We start from the raw sequence: 22,167 nt of genomic DNA, 5'->3' as shown, positions 1-22,167 counted from the left end.
TTTTCGAAGTCATGAAATCTTTTATAAGGACATTGCATTTAGCGACATATTGGTATCCAGAAGACCGGAAAAAGTTTTGTCCTTTGATGTCGCTTATAACGACTACAGTATTTTAAACGATTTTCGATAAATTAAAAAGTATGTTCGATCTTCTTAAACAATATAGTAAAGAATATTGACATATGGTCAAATAAGTGTATAACTTTTTTGCGGATCACAATATCTTTAGATGAGTTTCAGGACCGTATGTATCAAATTATACTAATATTACGGAACGCACGAAACATGCTATCATTGATGGAACGATTAAAGTTAGAATCGTACTTTATGATTCGTACCCAAAGAGTACGAAACGTACTAATGTTTCCAAAACAATAGAGCTGAAACTCGGGTACGAAAGTCGGTCAGTAAGAAGGTACAAAAATACCTTGATGTTGAATATTAAGTAGTAAAACAATGAATAGAGTTCGGCCCTGTTGACCTATTTATACATTACACCATGTCGTGACCCTTATATGAGACTAAAAACTTCAAAATACAGAAAATTGAGGAAGAAGGTTTTCAATTTACCAGAAATTCCTAATGAAACATTTCCGGGAGGACATGTGCTAATATCTTAAAAATACTTAATATATTTCGTGACGAATGAAAAAAACGTGGACCTAAATCAAATATTTTCTGAAAATATGCTTTCACTCTCCTAGAAGACAAAAAATACATTTGTGGGGTATTGCGACTTACTTAGCTGGATTAAGCCGAGCTTAAAATTGAGCTGTTACATAAGCCGAGCTTAAAAAAGATTTCCAGACGCGTCGCGTCATTTTGAAAAAGGTTCGAAATGTTGTCTTCAACTTGTTCCTTCCATCGAATTCGTGGCCTTCCTCTTCTGCGTGAACCATCAGTTGGCTCGCTTCTATTTGCCTTATGATCTGGGGCATGACCTAGTCAACGTAGTCGCTGCAGCTCGATACGTCTGACTATGTCGATGTCCGAGAATAGATGATTCAATTCGTGATTTATTCAACGGCGACATTCACCTTCGACGCAGATCCGCCCATAGATCTTTCGGAGACGTTTTCTCTCAAACAATCCAAGAGCTGCCTCATCTGCTTGCGTAAGAACCCTTCAGATCCATACACCAGCGTCTTGCAGAGTGTGAGTTTAGACTGGGGAAAGGTGAACTTGTTTTTGAATTGCTAACTCAGATCATAGTACCATCTCCTGGCCAACACTATTTTTCTCCAGTTTTTAAAGCTGATGTTATTATTATTTTTTCACACGTCGAACTATTACCTTGTGTGCAACCTTCTTCGGTATTGAAGGGCTCTGAGAGGTTCTTTCCGACTTTAACGACTGACCTTGTGCCAGTTAAAGTTAGCCTGCATAGTCGTAATTAGTTTGCAGGAATATTGAACGCAGAGCGGATTAGGTTGTCGAATGCGACTTTTACTGGAAATAAGGCGAAATGTTTATGTGAAGGCAATGAAACAGAGTGAAAAATGTTCTCAAAATATTAATTTCGCCCTTTGAGATGCCACGGTGGCCCGATATATCCCATTTACAATATGAAGTCAAGAGCTTGAGAGATTTTTTTATAGATTGGCATTCTATACCTTCAGCCTAATGATACAGGGACCGGAGAAATTGGTCGCTATAAACGATGCAGTCGTTATAAACGATGCGTCGTTATAAACGATTTCGACTGTAACCCATAAAAAATCCGTTTCAGACAATTTGGAGTCGATTTTTACAAATAGTGCGTAGGATAACTCTCGAAGGAAGTAATCGTTTTAGTGCAAACTTTGTACATCGTAATATTTCTTCTAAACTTTAGAGTATATCGGTTACTGCCTGCTTCCAGTTCCTCCTCCACAACATGGTCAAAAATGCCCTGAAATAAGAAATTTATAATACCAATCGGACGAAGTGTTTGATTTAAACCAAAGTTTACACAACCTAATATTTTAAAGCCTAATAATGTTGGATGCTGGGGCATATCGATTCACTCAAAAATACTTGAAATACGATGGCGAATTTTGAAAATACGGACAATAAGTAATAAATCGTACTAAAATCTGTACATTCTGTAAAACTAGGATTTTCATAGTTGAAAGATTCCTTAGGGGGATGAAAGACCTTGGGAGTATAGTAGGGACATAGAAGGGCAAATTTGCAATAGGACAAGTTTTTAAATTATGGCCTGATGATTTTTATTGGAAACTCTTATTTTCATAAAGAAAAAGTTTTATAACTTTGTTATTTTTAGATCACATGTCTTCAATCACATCGAATGAGAAGTATTTTTGTAAAATAAATATTACCAGACGAGGTTTATGGACTTTCATAATTCTACAAAAATTACGATCAGGAGATTTTATACATGGACCCCGTAAGACAAGAAATTAAAATTTGTATGTTTTCATACGATATTCAAAATAAATTCGAGGTAATCAAACAAACAATCAATTTTGCAGGACCAAAAGGATTTACCAATGATACCTTAACATTAGTGAAGAAAAATTCTTCCATATTCTAAATATATTTATTTAAATATACTTATCTGTTTCAGTTTGTTTTTTTTTTGCTACATCATGATTTTATCCAACAAAATTCCATGGACAGGCAATGAAGATCGACAGATCCGGTCTAATTAAGTCCCCAAAAATAACCCAGCACTACAAATACATTTCAATCGCTTACGTCGATCGCAAGCTTCGCTGAGCGGCATACTTTCATTATACGTTTATGGCCTGGGATTTGGCACAGTCACGTTATAAAATTCTCTTGCTTTAAAGGCCACCTGTTGACGAGCTGGACACCACAGATCACAACAAATAATCAGACAAAATCAACAAAAACAGCGGCTCAGTAGTCCGCACTAAGTGTTGTTGCAATGCATTCCAACAGTGTCCCCACCAGGCAAGCTCTTCAATTTACCGCCTTTGTCCATGAACTAGCTTTGGCCGAACACCGAACACCCCCACCCAATCCGCTGGAGGACGGAAGAGGTGTTTGCGACAATCGCCCGCTGGTGGGAATAAAATCTCTAGTGATATGCCATGATCCATCAAGAAGTGTGATACAAAAAGCTTTTCAATTCGATCATCATCACGATTTATAAGCGAATTAGCCATTTGATATGATTTGGGGTTGGGGTGTCAGAGGCGACTATGGTTGTTTATTTTTGTGGAAATGGGGGCTCTGCAAATTAATTTGCTTCCGAAACTGAAACTAGAATTTTTCAGGGGGTTGTGAGGTGTCTATCTCAACTCATCGCGGTGAGTATTATAACCCGGAAATGCATAACAAACCGCAAGTGTTCTTAATTTTTTGACACAATGAGTTCAAATACAAAAATCGGATTTGTTTGTCACACTTGTTGTTGTTGCTGTTGCGGACTTTGGAATTTTCAATGATTTATGTTGTAAATGATCTTAGATTTTTATTGTATTATAAATGATTAACATACTTTTTCTAATATTATTATTTTTGTACACAAAAAAAGGGTTAGAAGCGGGGAAAAAGGTTGGGATAGTAGAGAACTACAAAAAGTAGTTCAATTTTAGATTAAAGGGCTACGAGAAATTCTTAATGCTGTAATATTTGAAAAAAAATATCAGGTGAAAATAATAGAATAGAAAAATAGTAATTTTATGAAAATTTATCTTTTAGATAAAAATCTATATAAGATACTAGCAGGAATTGTTATACAGACAATAAACATTTTATTAAAGACCTTTCCTTGGCCGAAACAGAAGATCATCATATAGAAAAAATCAAAAGGGGTTTCATATAAAAACTCAGAATTAAAAAAGGGTTACTTCTAAAAAAATTATATTGTGTAATCACTGGGCATCATAAATGTTTATATAAAAGTGTCAGCACTTGAAACTAAACCCACTTTTATAGAAAATTGGAATTTATTCTTATGCAAGATAGAAGATGTTCATGCAGGAAATCGAAAGGTGTTCTTAGAGAAGTTAAGAAGTTTTTATTTTAGAAGAGAAAAAGACATTCTTAAAGAAAACAGAATTCACAAATAATTGAAGGTCCATCAAGGGTATCCTTTTGGAAGGTCCTCCTATATTTATGGCTCTCACAACTGAAAATATTCTTATAGGAGACTGAAGGCCCTCTTATAGATGAGGATGAATGCCTTCTTATATAAGAGAATGAAGGACTTCTTATAGAAGAAGCCTAAGGCGATTTTATAGAAGAGCTTAAGGCTTCTTCTTTTAGAAAAACGGCAGATCTTCTTATAGAAGAACAAAAGGTCTTCTTCCTATGGAAGAACTAAAGGTCTTCTTCCAAAAAAAAAAGCTGAAGGAGGTCTTCTTAAAGCTGAGCTGAAGAAGATCTTCTTATAGAAGAGCTGAAGAAGATCTTCTTATAGAAGAGCCGAAGAAGGTCTTCTTATAGAAGAGCCGAAGAAGGTCTTCTTATAGAAGAGCCGAAGAAGGTCTTCTTATACAAGAGCCGAAGAAGGTCTGCTTATAGAAGAACTGAAGAAGGTCTTCTTATAGAAGAGTTGAAGAAGGTATTCTTATAGAAGAGCTGAAGAAGATCTTATAGAAGCGCTGAAGAAGGTCTTCTTATTCTTATAGAAGAGCTGAAGAAGGTCTTCTTAGAAGAGCCGAAGAAGGTCTTCTTATAGAAGTGCTGAAGAAGGTCTTCTTATAGAAGAGCCAAAGAAGATCTTCTTATGGAAGAGTTGAAGAAGGTATTCTTATAGAAGAGCTGAAGAAGATCTTCTTATAGAAGCGCTAAAGGTCTTCTTATAATTATAGAAGAGCTGAAGAAGCTCTTCTTATACTTATAGAAGAGCTGAAGATGGTCTTCTTATAGAAGAGCTGACGGTCTTCTTATTGAAGAGCTGACGGTCTTCTTATTGAAGAGCTGACGGTCTTCTTACTGAAGAGCTGACGGTCTTCTTATAGAAGAGCTGACGGTCTTCTTATAGAAGAGCTGAAGAAGGTCTTCTTATGGAAGAGCTGAAGAAGGACTTCTTATAGAAGAGCTGAAGAAGGGAAGAGCTGAAGTGTATTGTGATGGAAGAGCTGAAGTGTCTTCTTATAGAAGAACTGAAGAAGGTATTCTTATGAAGAGCTGAGAAGAGTTCTTCTTAGAGAAGAACTGAAGAAGGTATTCTTATAGAACAGCTGAAGAAGGACTTCTCATAAAAGAGCTGAATGTGGACTTCGGATAGAAGAGCTGAAGGGTCTTCTTAAGGAAAAGGTGAAGCGCCTTCTTAAAGAAGAGATAAAGGATATTTTTATAAAAAAGAGCTGAAGGGTATTCTTAAAGAAGAGCTGAAGGGTCTTCTTATAAAAGAGGCTTAATGTCTTTTTATTGAAGAGACTGACGAGTATTCTGAATTGTTTTCATTTTGAAGACCAGAAGGTCTTCTGATAATAGAGCTTGTGGTATTCTTTTAGAGCTGTAAGAGTTGAAAGGTCTTCTACAGATTATCTGAAGGGCCTTCTAAAGGAAGATCTGAGGGTGTTTCTTATTGAAGAGCTGAATTTTCTTCGTATAGAAGTGAAGGGTCTTCTTATAGAAGAACTGAAGGGTATTCTAATACAAGAAATTAAGAGTCTTCTAATAGAAGATACAGTAGGTCTTGTGGGGCTGAAGAGTTTCATAAGGTGTTACAATAGGTGGTTTTCTTATAGAAGAACGGAAAGATAGTTTCCTGCAAAACAGCAAACCAAATATTCTTAGAGAAGACAAAAAGAATGACTGCTTAGTTATCATAGTTCCCCTTATTCTAAAAAATTATAATTCTGGGTAATAAAGTTTTTGTGCTCCCATGAGAAGTCTGATATAAAAAACCCTAAGCGGACTTGATTGTGAGGTCTAATTTTAAACCATTTGTGTAATTTGTGTGTGTGTCTGTTAAATTTTCTCTCATGCGAGAAAAAAAATGTACTGTCATTAGATACAAAATTAGTTTGTGGCTTTACTACAATTCATTGCAGGGTGTATACTAGGGGTTGTAGTAAAGGCACAAACCATATTGGAAGGTGACAAAGGTGGTATTGCCATATCGGAGCATTGAGACGAATTTCAATAATGCCTTCTATAATGAAGACATATTAACGTAGGGAGGAACATTTTTGCGAAAAAAATATATTTGCGGTCTACATTTTAGAAACAAATTATTAAAAAAAAATTACTAATAGCTTACAAATCCTAATACAATAACCTACACTTTATTTTTAACAAAATGTTTTAAAATTGTCCAATATTTTGCTTATTTGTCGGCGTCTTGACTGTGTGTTATTAGATAGAATATACATAAATTAAAAATTGTAATAATGGATTTGACAGCATCTATTTAAGTAATTCATATTTTCTTAAAAAAACTATAAAAAATCAGCAGTGATTTTTAAAACAAAATAAAAAATCGATACATTTTTCTAAAAATGTAAAAGCAACCCAGCTTTTCAAATCCAAAAATTTCTACGCACGAGCGCTCTTTGCTACTACTGCAGCAACCATTAAATTTTCATTGCGATTACCTGCATTTTGAACTTCCTAAACAAGGTCGATGAGTGACAACAGGCAGCAATGATACTCGTTAGTGTCAAATGCAATGGCATGTTTGATTTTGTTGCGGTTCCTTGCTAATGGTCAGAACTGTCAAAAATTGCATTCATTTGAAGATCCTTTTGTTCTGCCTTTTTCCTTCTATTGTGGCGGTTTTTGTTGTTCGTCAAGTATCACTAATTGTGGTTGTTTTAGAATGAAATAAACGAACTAGTACTTCGTCTATTACTAACCAGATGATGATTGTGACACAACTGCCTTCGATATGCTCTTGTTTAAAACAATGAAAAAGTAGTCATTGTCCTTTGTTTTCAAAATAGTTTTGAATGAGAAATTTCACACATCGAGTGTAAACATTGCCGATTTCAATGGCTAAGAAGAGGGCTTTCTGTTTAGTTTTATTGAAAGCGGCAGCCCATCATTCGAAAGGTTTTAGAATAAGGTTTGTTTTTGCCAATTTCCTTGGGCATATCGAAAAATTGCCAAAATCGTAAATGTCAATAAAAAAGTCAATGTCAATGATGTTCAATAATCCGTGACTTGGATTAGTTGTTAATGTCAATGAAAAAAGTGTAACATCAAGGTCGGTTTTTACAAAAGAATTTTTTGAAGGTAACTGGAAATGAATTAGATTTGAATGTGAACTATTTTAGTGCAACATTTTTAAAACAATGTTACAATGGTACAGTCATGACAAAAGAGTTTTAGTTAAATGCCTTAAAACGCTGTTAGAAGTTGCCGACAATTTATTGAGTGTTGTTTCAAAATCGAGCTATGGAAAGAATTTTTCAAGTGCCATAAGTAATTGCAAATTTATGAAAACTCGGCGTAGATTTGTATGAGATACGAGATTGAAGGAAAATAAAATTAAATATATACGTAAGAATGTAATGTTTGCTACTATGGTCCCACGGAAATTCACAAGGGTAATGAGATCTGGACAAAGATATGCTTTTAATGCTTAATGATCAATACATAAATAGTAGAGATCACTGCATGACTTTGGGCTTAACATTTTCAAAATAATCATTCAAATAGAATAGCTGAAGGTCTTTTGATAGCAGAGTTGAAGGAGTTTTTATAAAAGAGCAGACGGTCTTCCTATAGTAGAGCTAAACGGCTTTATATAGAGCAGCTGAAGGTATTTTTATAGATGTCTTCTTATAGAGATGCTGAAGAGTCTTCTAACAGAAGAGAATTTAGAAGAAGATATGTAAAGTTGTTCTTATTATCAAAAGATGAAGGTGTTCTTCACATAGAAGAGATGATGGTCTTTTTAAAGAAGATGCCAGCGTTTATTCTAATCCAATTCGAAACGCTACTGAAGGTCTAAAGGCCTTTTTAAAGAAGTGCTAAAGGTTCTCTCATAAAAGAGCTGAAGGTGGACTTTTTATAGAAGAGCTTAAGGTTCTTCTTATAAAAGACCTGAAGGGTATTTTTATGGAAGAGATGAAGGATCTTCTTTTAGAAGAGCTGAAGGGTCTTCTTTTAGAAGAGCTGAAGGGTCTTCTTTTAGAAGAGCTGAAGGGTCTTCTTGTAGAAGAGCTGAAGGGTCTTCTTTTAGAAGAGCTGAAGGGTCTTCTTTTAGAAGAGCTAAAGAGTCTTCTATAGAAGAGATGAAGGTGTTCTTCATATAGAAGAGATGAAGGTCTTCTCATAAAAGATCTGAGGGTATTCTTCTTATAGAATAGCTGAAGGTGGTCTTCTTATAGTATAGTATAGAATAGTTTAAGACGGCCTTCTTATAGAAGATGTAAGCGTTTATTCCAATCCAATTCCAAACACTAATGAAGGTCTAAATTCCTTCTTAAAGAAGGGCGGAATGTCCTCTTATAAAAGAGCTAACTGTTGTCTTTTTATAGAAGAGCTTAAGGGTCTTCTTATAGAAGAGCTGAAAGTTATTCTTAAGGAAGATCTGAAGAGACTTCTTATAAAGAGCTTAAGGGTCTTCCTAAAGCGGACTTCAAGGGTCTTCTTAGAGAATAGCTAAAGATCTTCTTATAGAAGAACAGAAGGTCTTCTTATAAAAGATCTGAGGGTATTCCTCTAGTAGAATAGCTGAAGGTGGTATTCTTATAGAAGAACTGAAGGTGGTCTTCTTATAGACGAACTGAAGGTCTTCTCAAAGACGGTGGTCTTCTTATAGAAGAACTGAAGGGTCTTCTTTTAGAGGAACTGAAGTTGGTGTTCTCATAAAAGAGTTGACGGTGGTCTTTTTATAGAAGAGCTGAAGGATCTTCTTATCGGAGATCTGAATGGTATTTTTATAGAAGAACTGAAGGGCCTTCTAATAGAAGAGCAGAGGATATTCTTATAGAGGATCTGAGGGGTATTTTATGAAAGAGCTGAAGGTTCTCTTCTTATAGAAGTGCTGAGGGTCTTCCTAAAGAAGAAACGTCTCCTTATAGAAGAACGGAAGTTGGTGTTCTTTTAGAAGAGTTGGCGTTGGTATTTTTAGATATGATATGCTCTGAAGGTCTTCTTATCGAAGAGCTGAAGGTATCTCGAAGGGAGTAACCGATTTCATCAAAACTATGCACATCTAAAATTACTTCCAAACTTAAATCGAGTTCGGATATGGGGAATATGTGTCCTTCTTTTTGCATTTTGATAAAAATACTTTTGTAATATGATACGAACAGACTATCCGATTTGAACCAAATATTTTTACCCATCGGTTCATTCGAAAATTGGATTTATCGGTCCACTCTTTCTAGTAGCTCACTGAAAACATAAAATAAGCGAACGGAATATCTGATTTGAACCAATTTATAAACTCAATATAAGATGGGGTATATCTTTCCAACACACAAAATGATTAAAATTTTGCTAAAAATTAATTTGATAACATCATGCGAACGGACTATCCGATTTGAACAAAAGTTTGCCCAACCAATATTATAACCATGCCTGTATAATGTTCAAAGATAAGTCTTATCGGCCCACTTCCTCCCATAAATGTAACAATATTAAAACTCATATGAAGCGAACGGAATATCCGTTTTGATTGAAACTTTACTTTACATATATCAAGTTCGAAGATGAGACTCGTCGGTCTTCTCCCTCTGGTACCGCCACTTTAATAAAAACATATACGTTATATAAATCGAATAATGAAAAATGTGTGTAATTCCGTAGACCTGCGGAAACTATATTCTGAAGGTATATATCATTCGGCAACACCGACTGACACTTTTTTACTTCTTATTAAGGTAATTTCTTTGGGATCCCAGCTATCTTCCCCTTTTGTAAGCAATGCTATTTAATTAAAATTTTATTTTCTAGATTCTCCAATTTTTATCTCCATACAGTCCCTAAGGACATTTCTTCAGACATATTTTTTTATATCAGTTATTAGTTTCAATAATGAATTTCTATCTCTCTCAATATGCCCTACACAATGCCATCGATTTGTAATGGAGATACTAAAGTTTCCAACACTTAATATTACCCTTTAATTTATTTCAAATATTTTTTTAATGATAATGAGGGTTTTATTTGTCAATGCCTTTGCAATTGTTGTGCAAATTTTTCAAAAGCCAATTGAAATCGTTTTGGCAAAACAAATCCCTATTACAAAAATAAATCAATTTGTCAATATTGCCACGATTGAGAATCTACAACTATGCAAAATCCTCATATGAAAAAAGGTGCAAATTTGCGAATTTGCAAAAAAAACTACATATATGCAAATTTTTAGGGATACCCTTAAAAATCAATATGGCAAATGAAATTTACCTTTTCTATTTTTTCAATTATCGATATCATGCCACAATTTGGTTGCAGTATAAAAAAGGGATCAAGGAATTATGCATGACTAACAACAAAAGGCTTTTCACGCGAATATTGAATTACATTAGCCTTCAGCAGAAAAAAAAAAACAGAATAAAAAACTCCCCCTAGATAACAACAGAAAAAAATTACAATACGCAAAAGGCAAATCGAAATCTAATTTGCATAATACATTAATAAACAAACGACTTACACACAAACAAACAAACACCGAGCTCTCATTTTCCATCTCTCACTCCCAAACAATGACATTTTGGGAAGAGGCTGATAATTCAGAGTTCAGTTCAGTGGTTGGGTGATAATGACACACAATCGCACATCGACGAAAAATCCCTCTCATTAGCATAAATGCAGTAACAAATACGGTAGCAACAACAACAATAAATGTGTAATCCTTTTTTGGTTAAATGATTTAATTTGAGAGGACTGGCGGCTCACTTTTCGAGAGTGCGCGGCTTTGTGTTTGGGTGAAATCTGAAGCCATTTGTGGAGTAAAAGATTGTCTCACAGACAGGAAGCACACGTTTGCCATAGAAGCTGTTTTGTGATTTATTGCAAACATGCAGTCGCACACACACAAATTTACATAAATGAAATCAAAACATTACAATTGTTTTATGCAAAACTATTTGGGGAGAAAGGTACTTGAAATATAACAACAAACGTAAGGATATACGCTTTTATCTTTTTGGCAAATTTTGGTGGCAGGGATGGGAGCTGAAAATCATTAAAAAATGTCAAGGCTGTGGAAGGCTCAAAAATAGTGTAAAAAACAAAATTAATAATACAGTTTCAGAATGGAGCTTAAAAAAGTAACAAAATCTCTCATTAGAAAGAGAATTAAAGACTCCACCAGAATATTTAAAAAATCAACATTATTGCTTTAGGAGGAGGGTCTAGAATTAATTTATAAAATTCTATCAGCCAGGACAAGATCTAAAGAATGATTCCAAATTTGTTAAACATGATTATTGTTGCTTCATGATGAAGATGTAAAAGCTTCTTTTAAAAGATAAGTCGTAACTTCAGGAAGGAAATTTAAAAAAATCTCAAGAAATAAGAAAGTAGGTGCAAAAAATCCTTAGACTTTTTAACTTTGCCTGGGGTCAAAGCAACACCTGTTTCGAATTTCTCAAAATATTCCTAGTAGCTTCGCAAAAGAGGGCTCCACATTTTCTTGATTTAAATTCATACAGCTTCAAAAAATCCAGGACCCGGAACATTGTTTTTATTTGTCTGGAGGCAGGCAAGAGTGTAAAAAATTAAAAAAAAATCGCTTTCTAGATCCAAAGGTTTCCCACGCCTAAGAAAGGTACTCGAAAAAATTACTTTAAAAAAAATCCACGCCTAAGAAAGGTACTCGAAAAAATTACTTTGAAAAAATCCACGCCTATGAAAGGTACTCGAAAAAATTACTTTAAAAAAAATCCACGCCTAAGAAAGGTACTCGAAAAAATTACTTTGAAAAAATCCACGCCTATGAAAGGTACTCGAAAAAATTACTTTGAAAAAATCCACGCCTAAGAAAGGTACTCGAAAAAATTACTTTGAAAAAATCCACGCCTATGAAAGGCACTCAAAAAATTACTTTACTAAGAAAGGTTCTAGAAAAATACTTTGAAAAAATCCATGCCTACGAAAGGTACTCGAAAAAATTACTTTGAAAAAATCCACGCCTAAGAAAGGTACTCGAAAAAATTACTTTGAAAAAATCCACGCCTAAGAAAGGTACTCGAAAAAATATTTTTTATAAAACCCATGCCTATGAAAGGCGAAATAATACTCAAAAATTACTACTCAAAAAATTACTTTGAAAAAATCCACGCCTAAGAAAGTTACTCAAAAAATTACTACTCAAAAAATTACTTTGAAAAAATCCACGCCTAAGAAAGTTACTCAAAAAATTACTACTCAAAAAATTACTTTGAAAAAATCCACGCCTAAGAAAGGTACTCGAAAAAATTACTTTGAAAAAAATCCACGCCTAAGAAAGGTACTCGAAAAAATTACTTTGAAAAAATCCACGCCTAAGAAAGTTACTCAAAAAATTACTACTCAAAAAATTACTTTGAAAAAATCCACGCCTATGAAAGTTACTCAAAAAATTACTACTCAAAAAATTACTTTGAAAAAATCCACGCCTAAGAAAGGTACTCGAAAAAAATACTTTAAAAAAAATCCACGCCTAAGAAAGGTACTCGAAAAAATTACTTTGAAAAAATCCACGCCTAAGAAAGGTACTCGAAAAAATTACTTTGAAAAAATCCACGCCTAAGAAAGGTACTCGAAAAAATATTTTTTATAAAATCCACGCCTATGAAAGGCGAAATAAATATTTTAGGAGAAAACTCACGTTACGATAGGACCTTGAACATACCAAATAAAAACGTGAGGAAAAAATTATTGAAATTATCAAAATATTTAATATTGAGGCTACAAAAAACGTGTCCAATACACCGAGTAATGACCAATATACGATGAGAACCCAAATAAACCAAATTACGGCCAAGTTCGTTGGAAAACGTGTCAGAAGACTCTTCAGGAATGAAGATCATTCATGTAAATGTTTTTATTTATTTCTCTTTCGAGATGAGCTACATGATCGAAGTGACAATGAAGAGGAAAGCCAGAGAAATAATATATTCCCACAATTATGCGACGCGTTTCGTCGTTGTTTAAGCGGCTCATCAAGCATATTTTTTTAAACCATTTTGTTATCCTCTAGGTTAAAAAAAAACATAATTGAGCCTCTGGAAGGAGTTCCACACATGGTGATGGTAGTAAACAAGAGAATTTTAACTCCACGAAGTAAACCTCTTTAATCCTTTATAAAAATTATAAAAAAAATTCACGCTATAACCCAATCTTAAAAATTATTTCAAATTTATCAAAAAAGGAGAGAATTCCAGGTTTCAAAAATTATCTCATAGATATTCAATCTTTAGTAAAAATTTCACAATATCTTAAGCAAAAAAACCTCATAAGTCCCTAAATTAGTACAGTTTCCTATTCAATAATATCACAGCCACTCCAGTTTACTCTAAAGACATCTTCCCATCCCTGATTGGAAGATACTCAGAATGATATTTGCATTTACATTTTCAGGAGAATGGGCACCGGTGTGCCATGTCGTGTGTACAGCGTGTGTAAACATCATTTATGCAAATATTTTGTTTTAAATAATTTTTGAAACGGAAACATAAAACGCTAAATATTTTACACAAAATATTCTAAACTAACTTCCCCGTGACCTTCAAAGTGAAGTAAATCAAAATTGCCTTAGACAAGAGCCCAGCCAAACAAAGGGGGAGGTTAATGAAATGAAAAGAGCAACCCAAAAAGCAAAAGGCAAACAAACAAAAACAGGGACGTGTGTGCCACCCAAGGCCACTCTCTCTCTCTCTTTTGTGTAATGGGTGTTTTATTATCCCTGCAATTGCAAATGAATTCAATATTGAATTGATTTTTAAAATTTTTTGGGTGGTTGATTGCAATTTGGAAAAAAAACCACCCCACACCACACTACACCCAAATAATTTAGCATAATTTTTTGAAATCCTTTTTTATGTTTGCTGTTACACCTTTTTTCTATAATCCCATCTATTAATCAGCTTATAAATGTTGGAAAATTATTCTCAAAACGTTTTGCGGTAAACCCTTTTTCCGGGCTGTTAAATGGCATTTTGATAAGGTTATCAAATCGCATAATTGTGGAAATAAAAAAAAATTGTGTTACATTTTGGAATTTTTAATCCTCTAAAAACAAGGACTATTTTAAGGATTTTTTATGTTTTGATACAGCTCAATTTTAAAACTGTCAAAATATTTAACCCTTTACGGTAATGATAGGTAAAAAAAACATTTTTTTATAATTTTTTTTTTTTAAAAAACATGATTTTTTTTAAATATTCAAAAAAATAGTAATAAAAAATAAAAAGTGTTGTTACAAACAACTCAATACTCATTCAGCGCAGCTTGTAATGGACTTAGGGACATTTTCCTGATAATAATTAAATACAATTGAATTTTTTAAATAAAACCGATGAGCAATAATCAATCCTAGACAAAGGGATGGATATTTTGATAAAAGTGTGCGATAAGTGTGGCTTGGCATTTGCCTCACATTTTAAATGTCCTCAATGAACCTTGAAGTCAAGTACGATACAGAAAGATATAAGAATAATAGAAATTAATTTTTGTACTTACCATATCTCTTCAAGGCAACTGTATATTTTGAAATGTATTGGGCATTCTTCTTCTGTCACACACAAATAATTTATTGATCCTCCCTCCTTTCATTGGAAATGTGCCCCTAAAATAAAACAAAAATAAAGGTTAGCTATATGACTTAAATTTGCAATAGAGGGTTTGGTTTTGATTTCCAATAAAAATTTGCATAATTTTTGCAATTCGCACATTTGCATATTTTTTGGCATGGACTGATTTGTTGCGAATTAGATGGAATCTGTACCCAATGTTGACAAATTGATTTATTGTGTAAACGCTGTGTTTTGCAAACGATTACAACTACAATTGGCTTTTGAAAAATTTGCACAACAATTGCAAAAATTAAACGCTCTTGAATGAATGAAATGTAAAACCCTTATCATTAAAAAATAATTCGAAATAAATTAAAAGGAAAATTTATGTGCGCAAACTCAATGTTCTCATCCCAATCTGACGACAATATGAAAAATAGTATTTTGCTAGTTTTGATGAAATGTGCTAATAGTAAAAAAAAACAAATAATCAAAGCAAACATGTAGGAGACCATATTGGACAATGTTGTCTTCCACTTGGTCTTTCCATCTTATTCGTGGCCTTCCTCTTCTGCGTGAACCTTCAGCTGGTTCGCTTTTATATGCCCTCTGGGCTGGGGCATCTTCATCCATTCTCACAACATGACCTAGCCAACGTAGTCGCTGCAGCTCAATACGTCTAACAATGTCGATGTCCGAGAATAGCTGGTACAACTCATGGTTCATTCGACGGCGATATTCACTGTCAACGCAGATCGGCCCATAGACCTTTCGGAGAATTTTTCTCTCAAACACTCCAAGAGCTGCCTCTTCTGCTTCCGTAAGTACCCATGCTTCAGATCCATATAACAACACTGGTAGTATCAGCGTCTTGCAGAGTGTGAGTTTCGTCTGTTTGTTCAGACCATAGTAGCATCTGTTGGCCATCACTATCCTTTTCCGAATTTCAAAGCTGATGTCATTCGTTTTGTTTATGGCGGTACCATGGTATATAAAATCTTTTACTACCACGAACCTGTAGTTCTCAAGTTCCATAGTGCCATTTCTGTTCATTTTTGCCTCTCGTATGACCTTTTCCAGCAGGATATTTAAAAGTCACACGACAAACTGTCAACTTGTCTGAATCCTCGTTCGGTATTAAAGGGCTCCGAGAGGCCCTTTCCGACTTTAACTGCTGATCTTGTGCCAGTTAAAGTTATCCTGCATAGCCGTATTAATTTTGCAGGAATGGCAAACACAGACTTGGCTTTATACACCTCTGAACGGATAGGGCTGTCGAATGCGGCTTTATAGTCGACGAATAGATGGAATGTGTCCATGTGTGTTTTTGTGGGGGTTTTCCAGGATTTGGCGTAGAGTGAAAATCTGGACGATGGTGGATTTGCCATTGCATTCACGCAGTACGTTCACACAGTACGCTGGATAGCACTTTATATGCGATGGGAAGGAAACTTATGCCTCTATAGTTGGCACATATCGTCTTGTCTCCTTTTTTGTGCACGGACACAGGATGCTAAGGTTCCTATCCATGGGCATGCATTCTTCTAGCCAAATTGTACTAATCAGCTGGTGCATGTTCCTTACCAGCATCTGACCACCAGTCTTGAATAATTCGACTTGTAACCCATCGGCACCGGCTGCTTTATTATTCTTCAGCCGATTGATTGTTATTCTGACTTCATCTTGGCTAGGTGGTATACACTCTATACCGTCATCTATTATTGGTTCTGGGGTATGCTCTTCACCGCTACTTTTTGATACCAGAAGTTTTTCAAAATGCTCCTTCCAGATCCTCAGCACGCTGTCTGTATCTGTCACCAGGTTTCTTTCTTCATATGTACAAGATGATGTGCCTGCACCAAAGCCTTCGGTTTGGTGTTTTATCCGTTGGTAGAATTTTCGGACTTCATTCTGACTCCTGTACATCTCAATTTGCTCACGCTCACGTTTTTCTTGTTCTTTCTTCTTTTTTTTTCTGAAAATACATTTCTCCTCTTTCCTTTACTCCCGATAGTTCTCCATCGCATTATGTGTTGCTACTGTCCGCAGGAATGCCCTATACGCTGCGTTTTTACGACACTCCTGATCGTTCCACGGATTTATTGTGCACCAATATAATTTCAACTCTAACAAATCGGGTTAAGTCAGCGCGTTTTTAACAGACCAAAGCGTGGAATTGAATTGGAATATGTATACCTTTAAAGGTTTATTTTGTTTATTCTTCATCAAAATAAAATTCTATGTTATATTTAGCCATGCCAGTTTGTCGATAGAGATTAGCAATATTTTAGACTGAGCTTTAACTTTTTGCACGGACATTGCTATTACTCCTAGGATGTTTGGCGTTGCAAATGGTGTATATCGGTCAACGTTAAGGTATAGCTCCCATATAACGGTACCGCTCAAATTTTCATAAATTAAAAAATTAGCAGCATTTTCCAAACGAAAAGCCTATAATTTAGCGTACCACTCTTTTGGAGGCTGTAATAATCGAAAAGGCTCTTATTTGGCATTTCTAGGTAGGTCCATGTCTTGACAAAGGCCACATTAAAGGTCCCGCTCAATTCGGTCCTTTTGTTTCTTGGTAAAGAAAACTATTTTATCTCCTAGCAGACCTGTGATATCAACGCACTTCTAAACGCTTTTGGTCTCTATTCAGACCAATTTGACTCAGTGATAATAATTTTCACTCGTGCGGCCGCACAAAACTCTTTTTCTCTCTCCAATATATCAAATATCTGAATATATATCCCAGATAATAGTTTTTAAATAATATACTTATCATCCCTACAAAAAATGTATAAGATTATGTTTATTGGTTCACTTACTAGTAAGTGATGGTATGTCATGCGGCTCACGTAGGTCTAAAATTAGTTGTTATTATTTATCAATCACATCCAGACTCGAAGTCTGTGGAAATTTCCAGATTTGACTGGTATTTTATTTTGTTACGATATCAAATGAATGGGCTTTTTCAAAACATAGAAGTCAGTCATCACTTCTCTTCCATAACTTGGTTTATTTCTCCTCACAATGTATTTCCCGCTTCCAATTAAAAAAATCACAATAATTTCAATTTTAATAAAATCTTTTATATTTTTCCTTCTTCTTCTTTCAACTTTTTCTTTTGTCTTTACCTTAAAACTAAATGGAAACTTAAAATTAAATCTTATAAAGAAATTCTTGACTATGAAATTTTTTCGTTCGATTTTTTTTAATTTATAATTCTTTGGCTTAACAACTATCTTAAGATGATGATGATGAATGACCATGGAACAGGATAGACGATCATGGAAACAAAGTAAAACTTAATGGGAACAAGAAGTATTACAATGAAACTTAACCAACATTTTTCGATTTAAAAAAATAGAATGTGGAGATAGTTAGGGTGAGGGGGAGGGTTGTGACTAGACTAGAACAACGCATGTAGTATACAAAAGTATAAGAATAATTTTTCTCAATATGAGGCAACATTTGCAAAACTTACAAATCTAAGAAGTCTTGATTAGAAAATTATTAAAAAATACAAATAATAAATAAACTTATATCAAAAAAAATATTAATAATATTGACAACATACAACAGCTTAGTGGTAAAAAAAATAATATATTGGCAAGCGGAGGGAGAGACTTTTTAAGACATGCCACAACAAAACAAATTCCCAAAAAACAATTGGGCGCCAACACTCTGTACTTCAAACGAAGGGGTTTTCTTTTTTTCAAATTTCTTAAAAAACTCCCGCTGACAAAGTTTGGTGCATTTGTTGTTGCTGGTGATTTAACATAGTCGAGTCCATTTGTTGTTGTTGCTGCTGCTGGTGGGAATACAAAATACTGGAGTTTTCCATTTGAATATTCCATTCATTGCCGTTATCATTTACCGAATTGCTGTAGTAAAAGTCAGATCCTGTATGACCGCCGCCGCCGACGGTATTATTCGAGCTGCTTGTGTTGAGATCGGAAGTGTAGCCGGATAAGCTGTGATATTGTGGCGAGTGATTAAGTAAATTATCATTGAATTCGACGACTTGATGGCTGGATGGGGTGTTGGTAGTGTTCTGGAAATTATCAGCAGCCGTCGGGGTATACAGTGACGAGGGTAGGTCAGCATCAAAGACACTGTTGTAGATATCGGTGGCGGTGGGTGATGTGGCACTATAGTATGATGGACTGTGTGCCAACTGTTGGGGCATTTCAGAGGCTGCGGCAGGGGTTTCAAAATTATTCAATGTCGAAGACATAAATGTGGAATAATAGTAATCATCGGAGTTATAGCCCGAGCTGCTGGTCAAACTGGAGGCATCATCACAGTTTTCATAGATCCATTTTTGATTATCGGCAGTGGTGAAATCTGTGGACAATAAGCTGCTGGAGTTGGGGGCATACAAATTTTGTTGGCCTTGGCCCAGCAGAGTTTCTTCTAATCCCGAGTTATTGGGGGAGTACTGCTGGGAATATGAATAGGCAGATTGTGGTGAGGTTAGACAGGAGGCAGGTTGTTCGTAATGGATATTGTAGTTGGATTCTAAAGATGTCAGATGTTGTTGCTGTTGATGCGATCCATAATTAAATTCTGGCAAAATTGTTGTTGTGGTGGTGCTGCCGGTGTTGTACATAGGTGTGTTATTCAATTCGGGTAACCATTGATTCTCGTATGGAGTGCCATCCATCAAATGTTGATTGTAAGTATTTTGGGGAATTTGTTCCGTGGACACAGCTGGGGTAACATTGCTGGAAATTTCACGCATGGCACGCTTCTTCTTTGAGGCCTGTACCAAACTGGCATCTGTGGAGGCTTCCATTTTTGAGTTATTTCTCTTAACACCACGGAGGCTGGTCAATTTGTCATTGAGAGCAGCATCTCTGGCTAGTAGGACAGCCAAGCTGCGTGCCCTACGTCCACTACCCAAAAGACGCCGAGCCTCACTGGAACCTTTAGCCTCGGGACGTGGATGATCATGGGTACCCTTGGCTTGGAAGAAGATGGCATTACCGGAACGACGCCAAAAATGTGTTACTGGATAGCCACAGTGGCCACGGCATGGTTGGATTTCCAAACGTCCCGTACAATTTCTGGAAAAATTAAGAAAATTTTGAAATTAGTTTTCCAGTTCGACAAACAACGTTTTGGAATTTTTGAAAAGTTTTTCAAAATTCTCTCAACTTACCTATTTGGGCAGGGTTTGCCTTGTTGCTTGCGACGAGCCTTATCACAAATTGCGGGACGCAAATGGACACTGTTGCCGTTGGGCAATTTGCAATTGGCTGTGCAGAGAAGTACGCCCAGGCAGCTCTTCTTCAAAATGTTGATATTGTGATTGTTGGTATTCCTCATGGCCCAGCCGGATGAATGTTTCTTGGCCTCTTCGCTGTTCTGAGAGTAGACCAGACGGCAATGGCCATTGGCCCAATCGTGGAATTCATCGAATTCTGTTACCACGGGAACGACACTGTCATTAATATCCCAATCGATTTGTACACGAGATCTGGTTGCGGGGGGACTCGCAGTGCCGCAGGGCACAGTGAGGGGTGTGTTAATAACCATGTTGTTAATTTGTGTGTGTATTTTGATTGTTGTTGCTGTTTTTTGGCAACGGTAAAATTAAGCACTTGGATTGTCTTTTAGGGAACACTTATATAAGACCACTATAGGTATTCTTCATCTATGAAAATTTTTTGTTGTTGTAAATGTTTTTCTTTTTTTGCTTTCAAAATTTCTTAACGTTAATATTTTGTGTGGGTCTCTCTATTTTAGTTTTTTTTTCTTTTTTTCTGTTTTCTGTTACACCGCACTGAAGTACGTCTGTTTGAAACGACTGCGCAATGCTGACTGACTTCACTCTGCTTTGCCACCAGCCTAGCTTCCTTCGGACCGAATCGCCTGGCTGGCTGACTGGTTGGGTCGTTTGCTTCTTTAGTTCAAACAAAGAATGGAAAACCGGGGTTGTTTGTTGGCTGGCTGGCTGCCACACAAACTTCACTGCGGATAAACCATGCACACACACACTCACACACAACTCTGGCTTCTGATTGGCTGCCTTTACCACATAACAGCATATTTATCCACTTTTATCCGCACACTCATTGACTCACACACACTCGCACACATAAACGCAATAAGAATTATCCGCCTGCCTAACAAGTAGCACTTCAAGTGATAGAAGAGAAGAAGTTGTTGTTGGTGGTTGGTCGGATGGGTTTTTGGGTTTGGGCTCTGCCGTCCGTGTATCCGTGAATAATTTGTGCATAGCCCAGAACAATGAATGTGTCGAGTGTCCTCCGATTAGAAACAAAGCAACAAAACCACCAACAACAACATCAAACAGCATACGTTTACTGTTTATACCAACAACAAATACATACAATAATTCTATTGATGTTGTTGTTGTAGTTTTTTCTCTCTTTCGTATAGTTTACAAAGATAAGAACAAGAATAAATAGTGTTACAAACCAACAATAAACAGATATTGGATTTGTATTAATCGCAAAAGATACACTTTTACTATCGTTTACAGGGTTTACTTTTTGTTCGTTGAAAGAAAAAAATTGGAGCAGGGGTTTGTGAGGAGGTTAGGAGGGGTCAAGCTGGACAAGGTGGGCATTTAAATTTTGTTTTCTTTAAATATTTAATATAGTTAATATTCAAAGGGAAAATCATTTTGGAGGAGGCTTTAAACAGAGGATGAAATTTGAAAGTAAGAACTCGATCTTGAATCTGATCTGAAACTTTCCTGAATTTTTATTTATCGCAAGGATACACATTTGCTATCCTTTACAGACTTTACTTTTGTTCGATGACAGAAGAAAATTGGAGAGGGGGTTTGCGATGAGGTTAGGGGTCCGGCTAGACAAGGTGGGTATTTAAATTTTGGGTTTGTTTTTTTTAATATTTAATATAGTTAGGGATATAATTTTAAAGAGGGCTTAACATAGATGATGGTTTAGTGGAAATAAATTAAAAATTAAAAATTCGTATTTGAAACTGAACTGAAACGTTCCTGAATTTTTATAGACAGTTTTATATATTGTAAAGATACACTTTTGCTATCGTTTACAGACTTTACTTTTGTTCGTTGAAAGAAAGAAATTGGAGAGGAGTTTAAGAAGAGGTTAGGGGCCAAGCTGGACAAAGTGGGCATTTAAATTGTATGTGTGTTCTTTTAATATTGAATACAGTTAATATTCTTAGGAAAATAATTTCAGAGGAAGGTTAAATGGATTGATCGGAAACTTTCGTAAATTTTTTTTTGTAGCAATTTTTATTGAACTTAGGCAAATTTTCATTCAATACAGAAACACAACGGCTAAGTTAAAATGCTTAAATCTAAACTCAATAATTTTTGATAAATTTTTGGTACTCTAGAAAGAAGATTAAATAAAAAATTAGTCTATTAGGAGTTCTGTATTCCCGAAGACATCGTTAATCTTTTTCAAAAATATTAAATTTGTATTGTTAGATATTTTTATCTTGTAGATGGAAATTATCCAAAATTTTTGGAATTTCTCCATTTTATGAAAATTGTAAAAAAATGAATAAGGATGGGGGAAAAATCCCTTATTGTTATATG

General features: G+C 35.3%; 1 protein-coding gene across 1 annotated transcript; it reads right to left on the bottom strand.

The window, feature by feature from the left end:
* Positions 1-18,327: 18,327 nt before the first annotated feature.
* On the bottom strand, positions 18,328-20,178 carry LOC133322412 (transcription factor glial cells missing). The gene is made up of 2 exons (XM_061531409.1): positions 19,768-20,178; positions 18,328-19,672 (listed from the first exon to the last, which is right to left on the bottom strand). The coding sequence occupies exons 1-2, from the start codon at positions 20,142-20,144 to the stop codon at positions 18,328-18,330; spliced, it is 1,722 nt and encodes a 573-aa protein (XP_061387393.1). The 5' UTR covers positions 20,145-20,178.
* Positions 20,179-22,167: the final 1,989 nt, after the last annotated feature.

Source organism: Musca vetustissima, unplaced genomic scaffold, assembly GCF_032173495.1.
Source record: "Musca vetustissima isolate MV318-11 ecotype Yass unplaced genomic scaffold, APGP_CSIRO_Mvet_v1 utg4886, whole genome shotgun sequence".
Lineage (NCBI taxonomy): Eukaryota > Metazoa > Arthropoda > Insecta > Diptera > Muscidae > Musca > Musca vetustissima.
The sequence above is the reverse complement of the archived record's forward strand: the minus strand, read 5'-3'. Positions and strand labels throughout refer to the sequence as shown.

Bases quoted from the DNA above. Each gene is read 5' to 3' on its own strand.
- LOC133322412 (XM_061531409.1), bottom strand. From the start codon at position 20,144: ATGGTTATTAACACACCCCTCACTGTGCCCTGCGGCACTGCGAGTCCC. The intron at 19,673-19,767 runs GTAAGTTGAGAG...TAATTTTTCCAG, and splicing joins GGCAAACCCTGCCCAAATAG to AAATTGTACGGGACGTTTGG.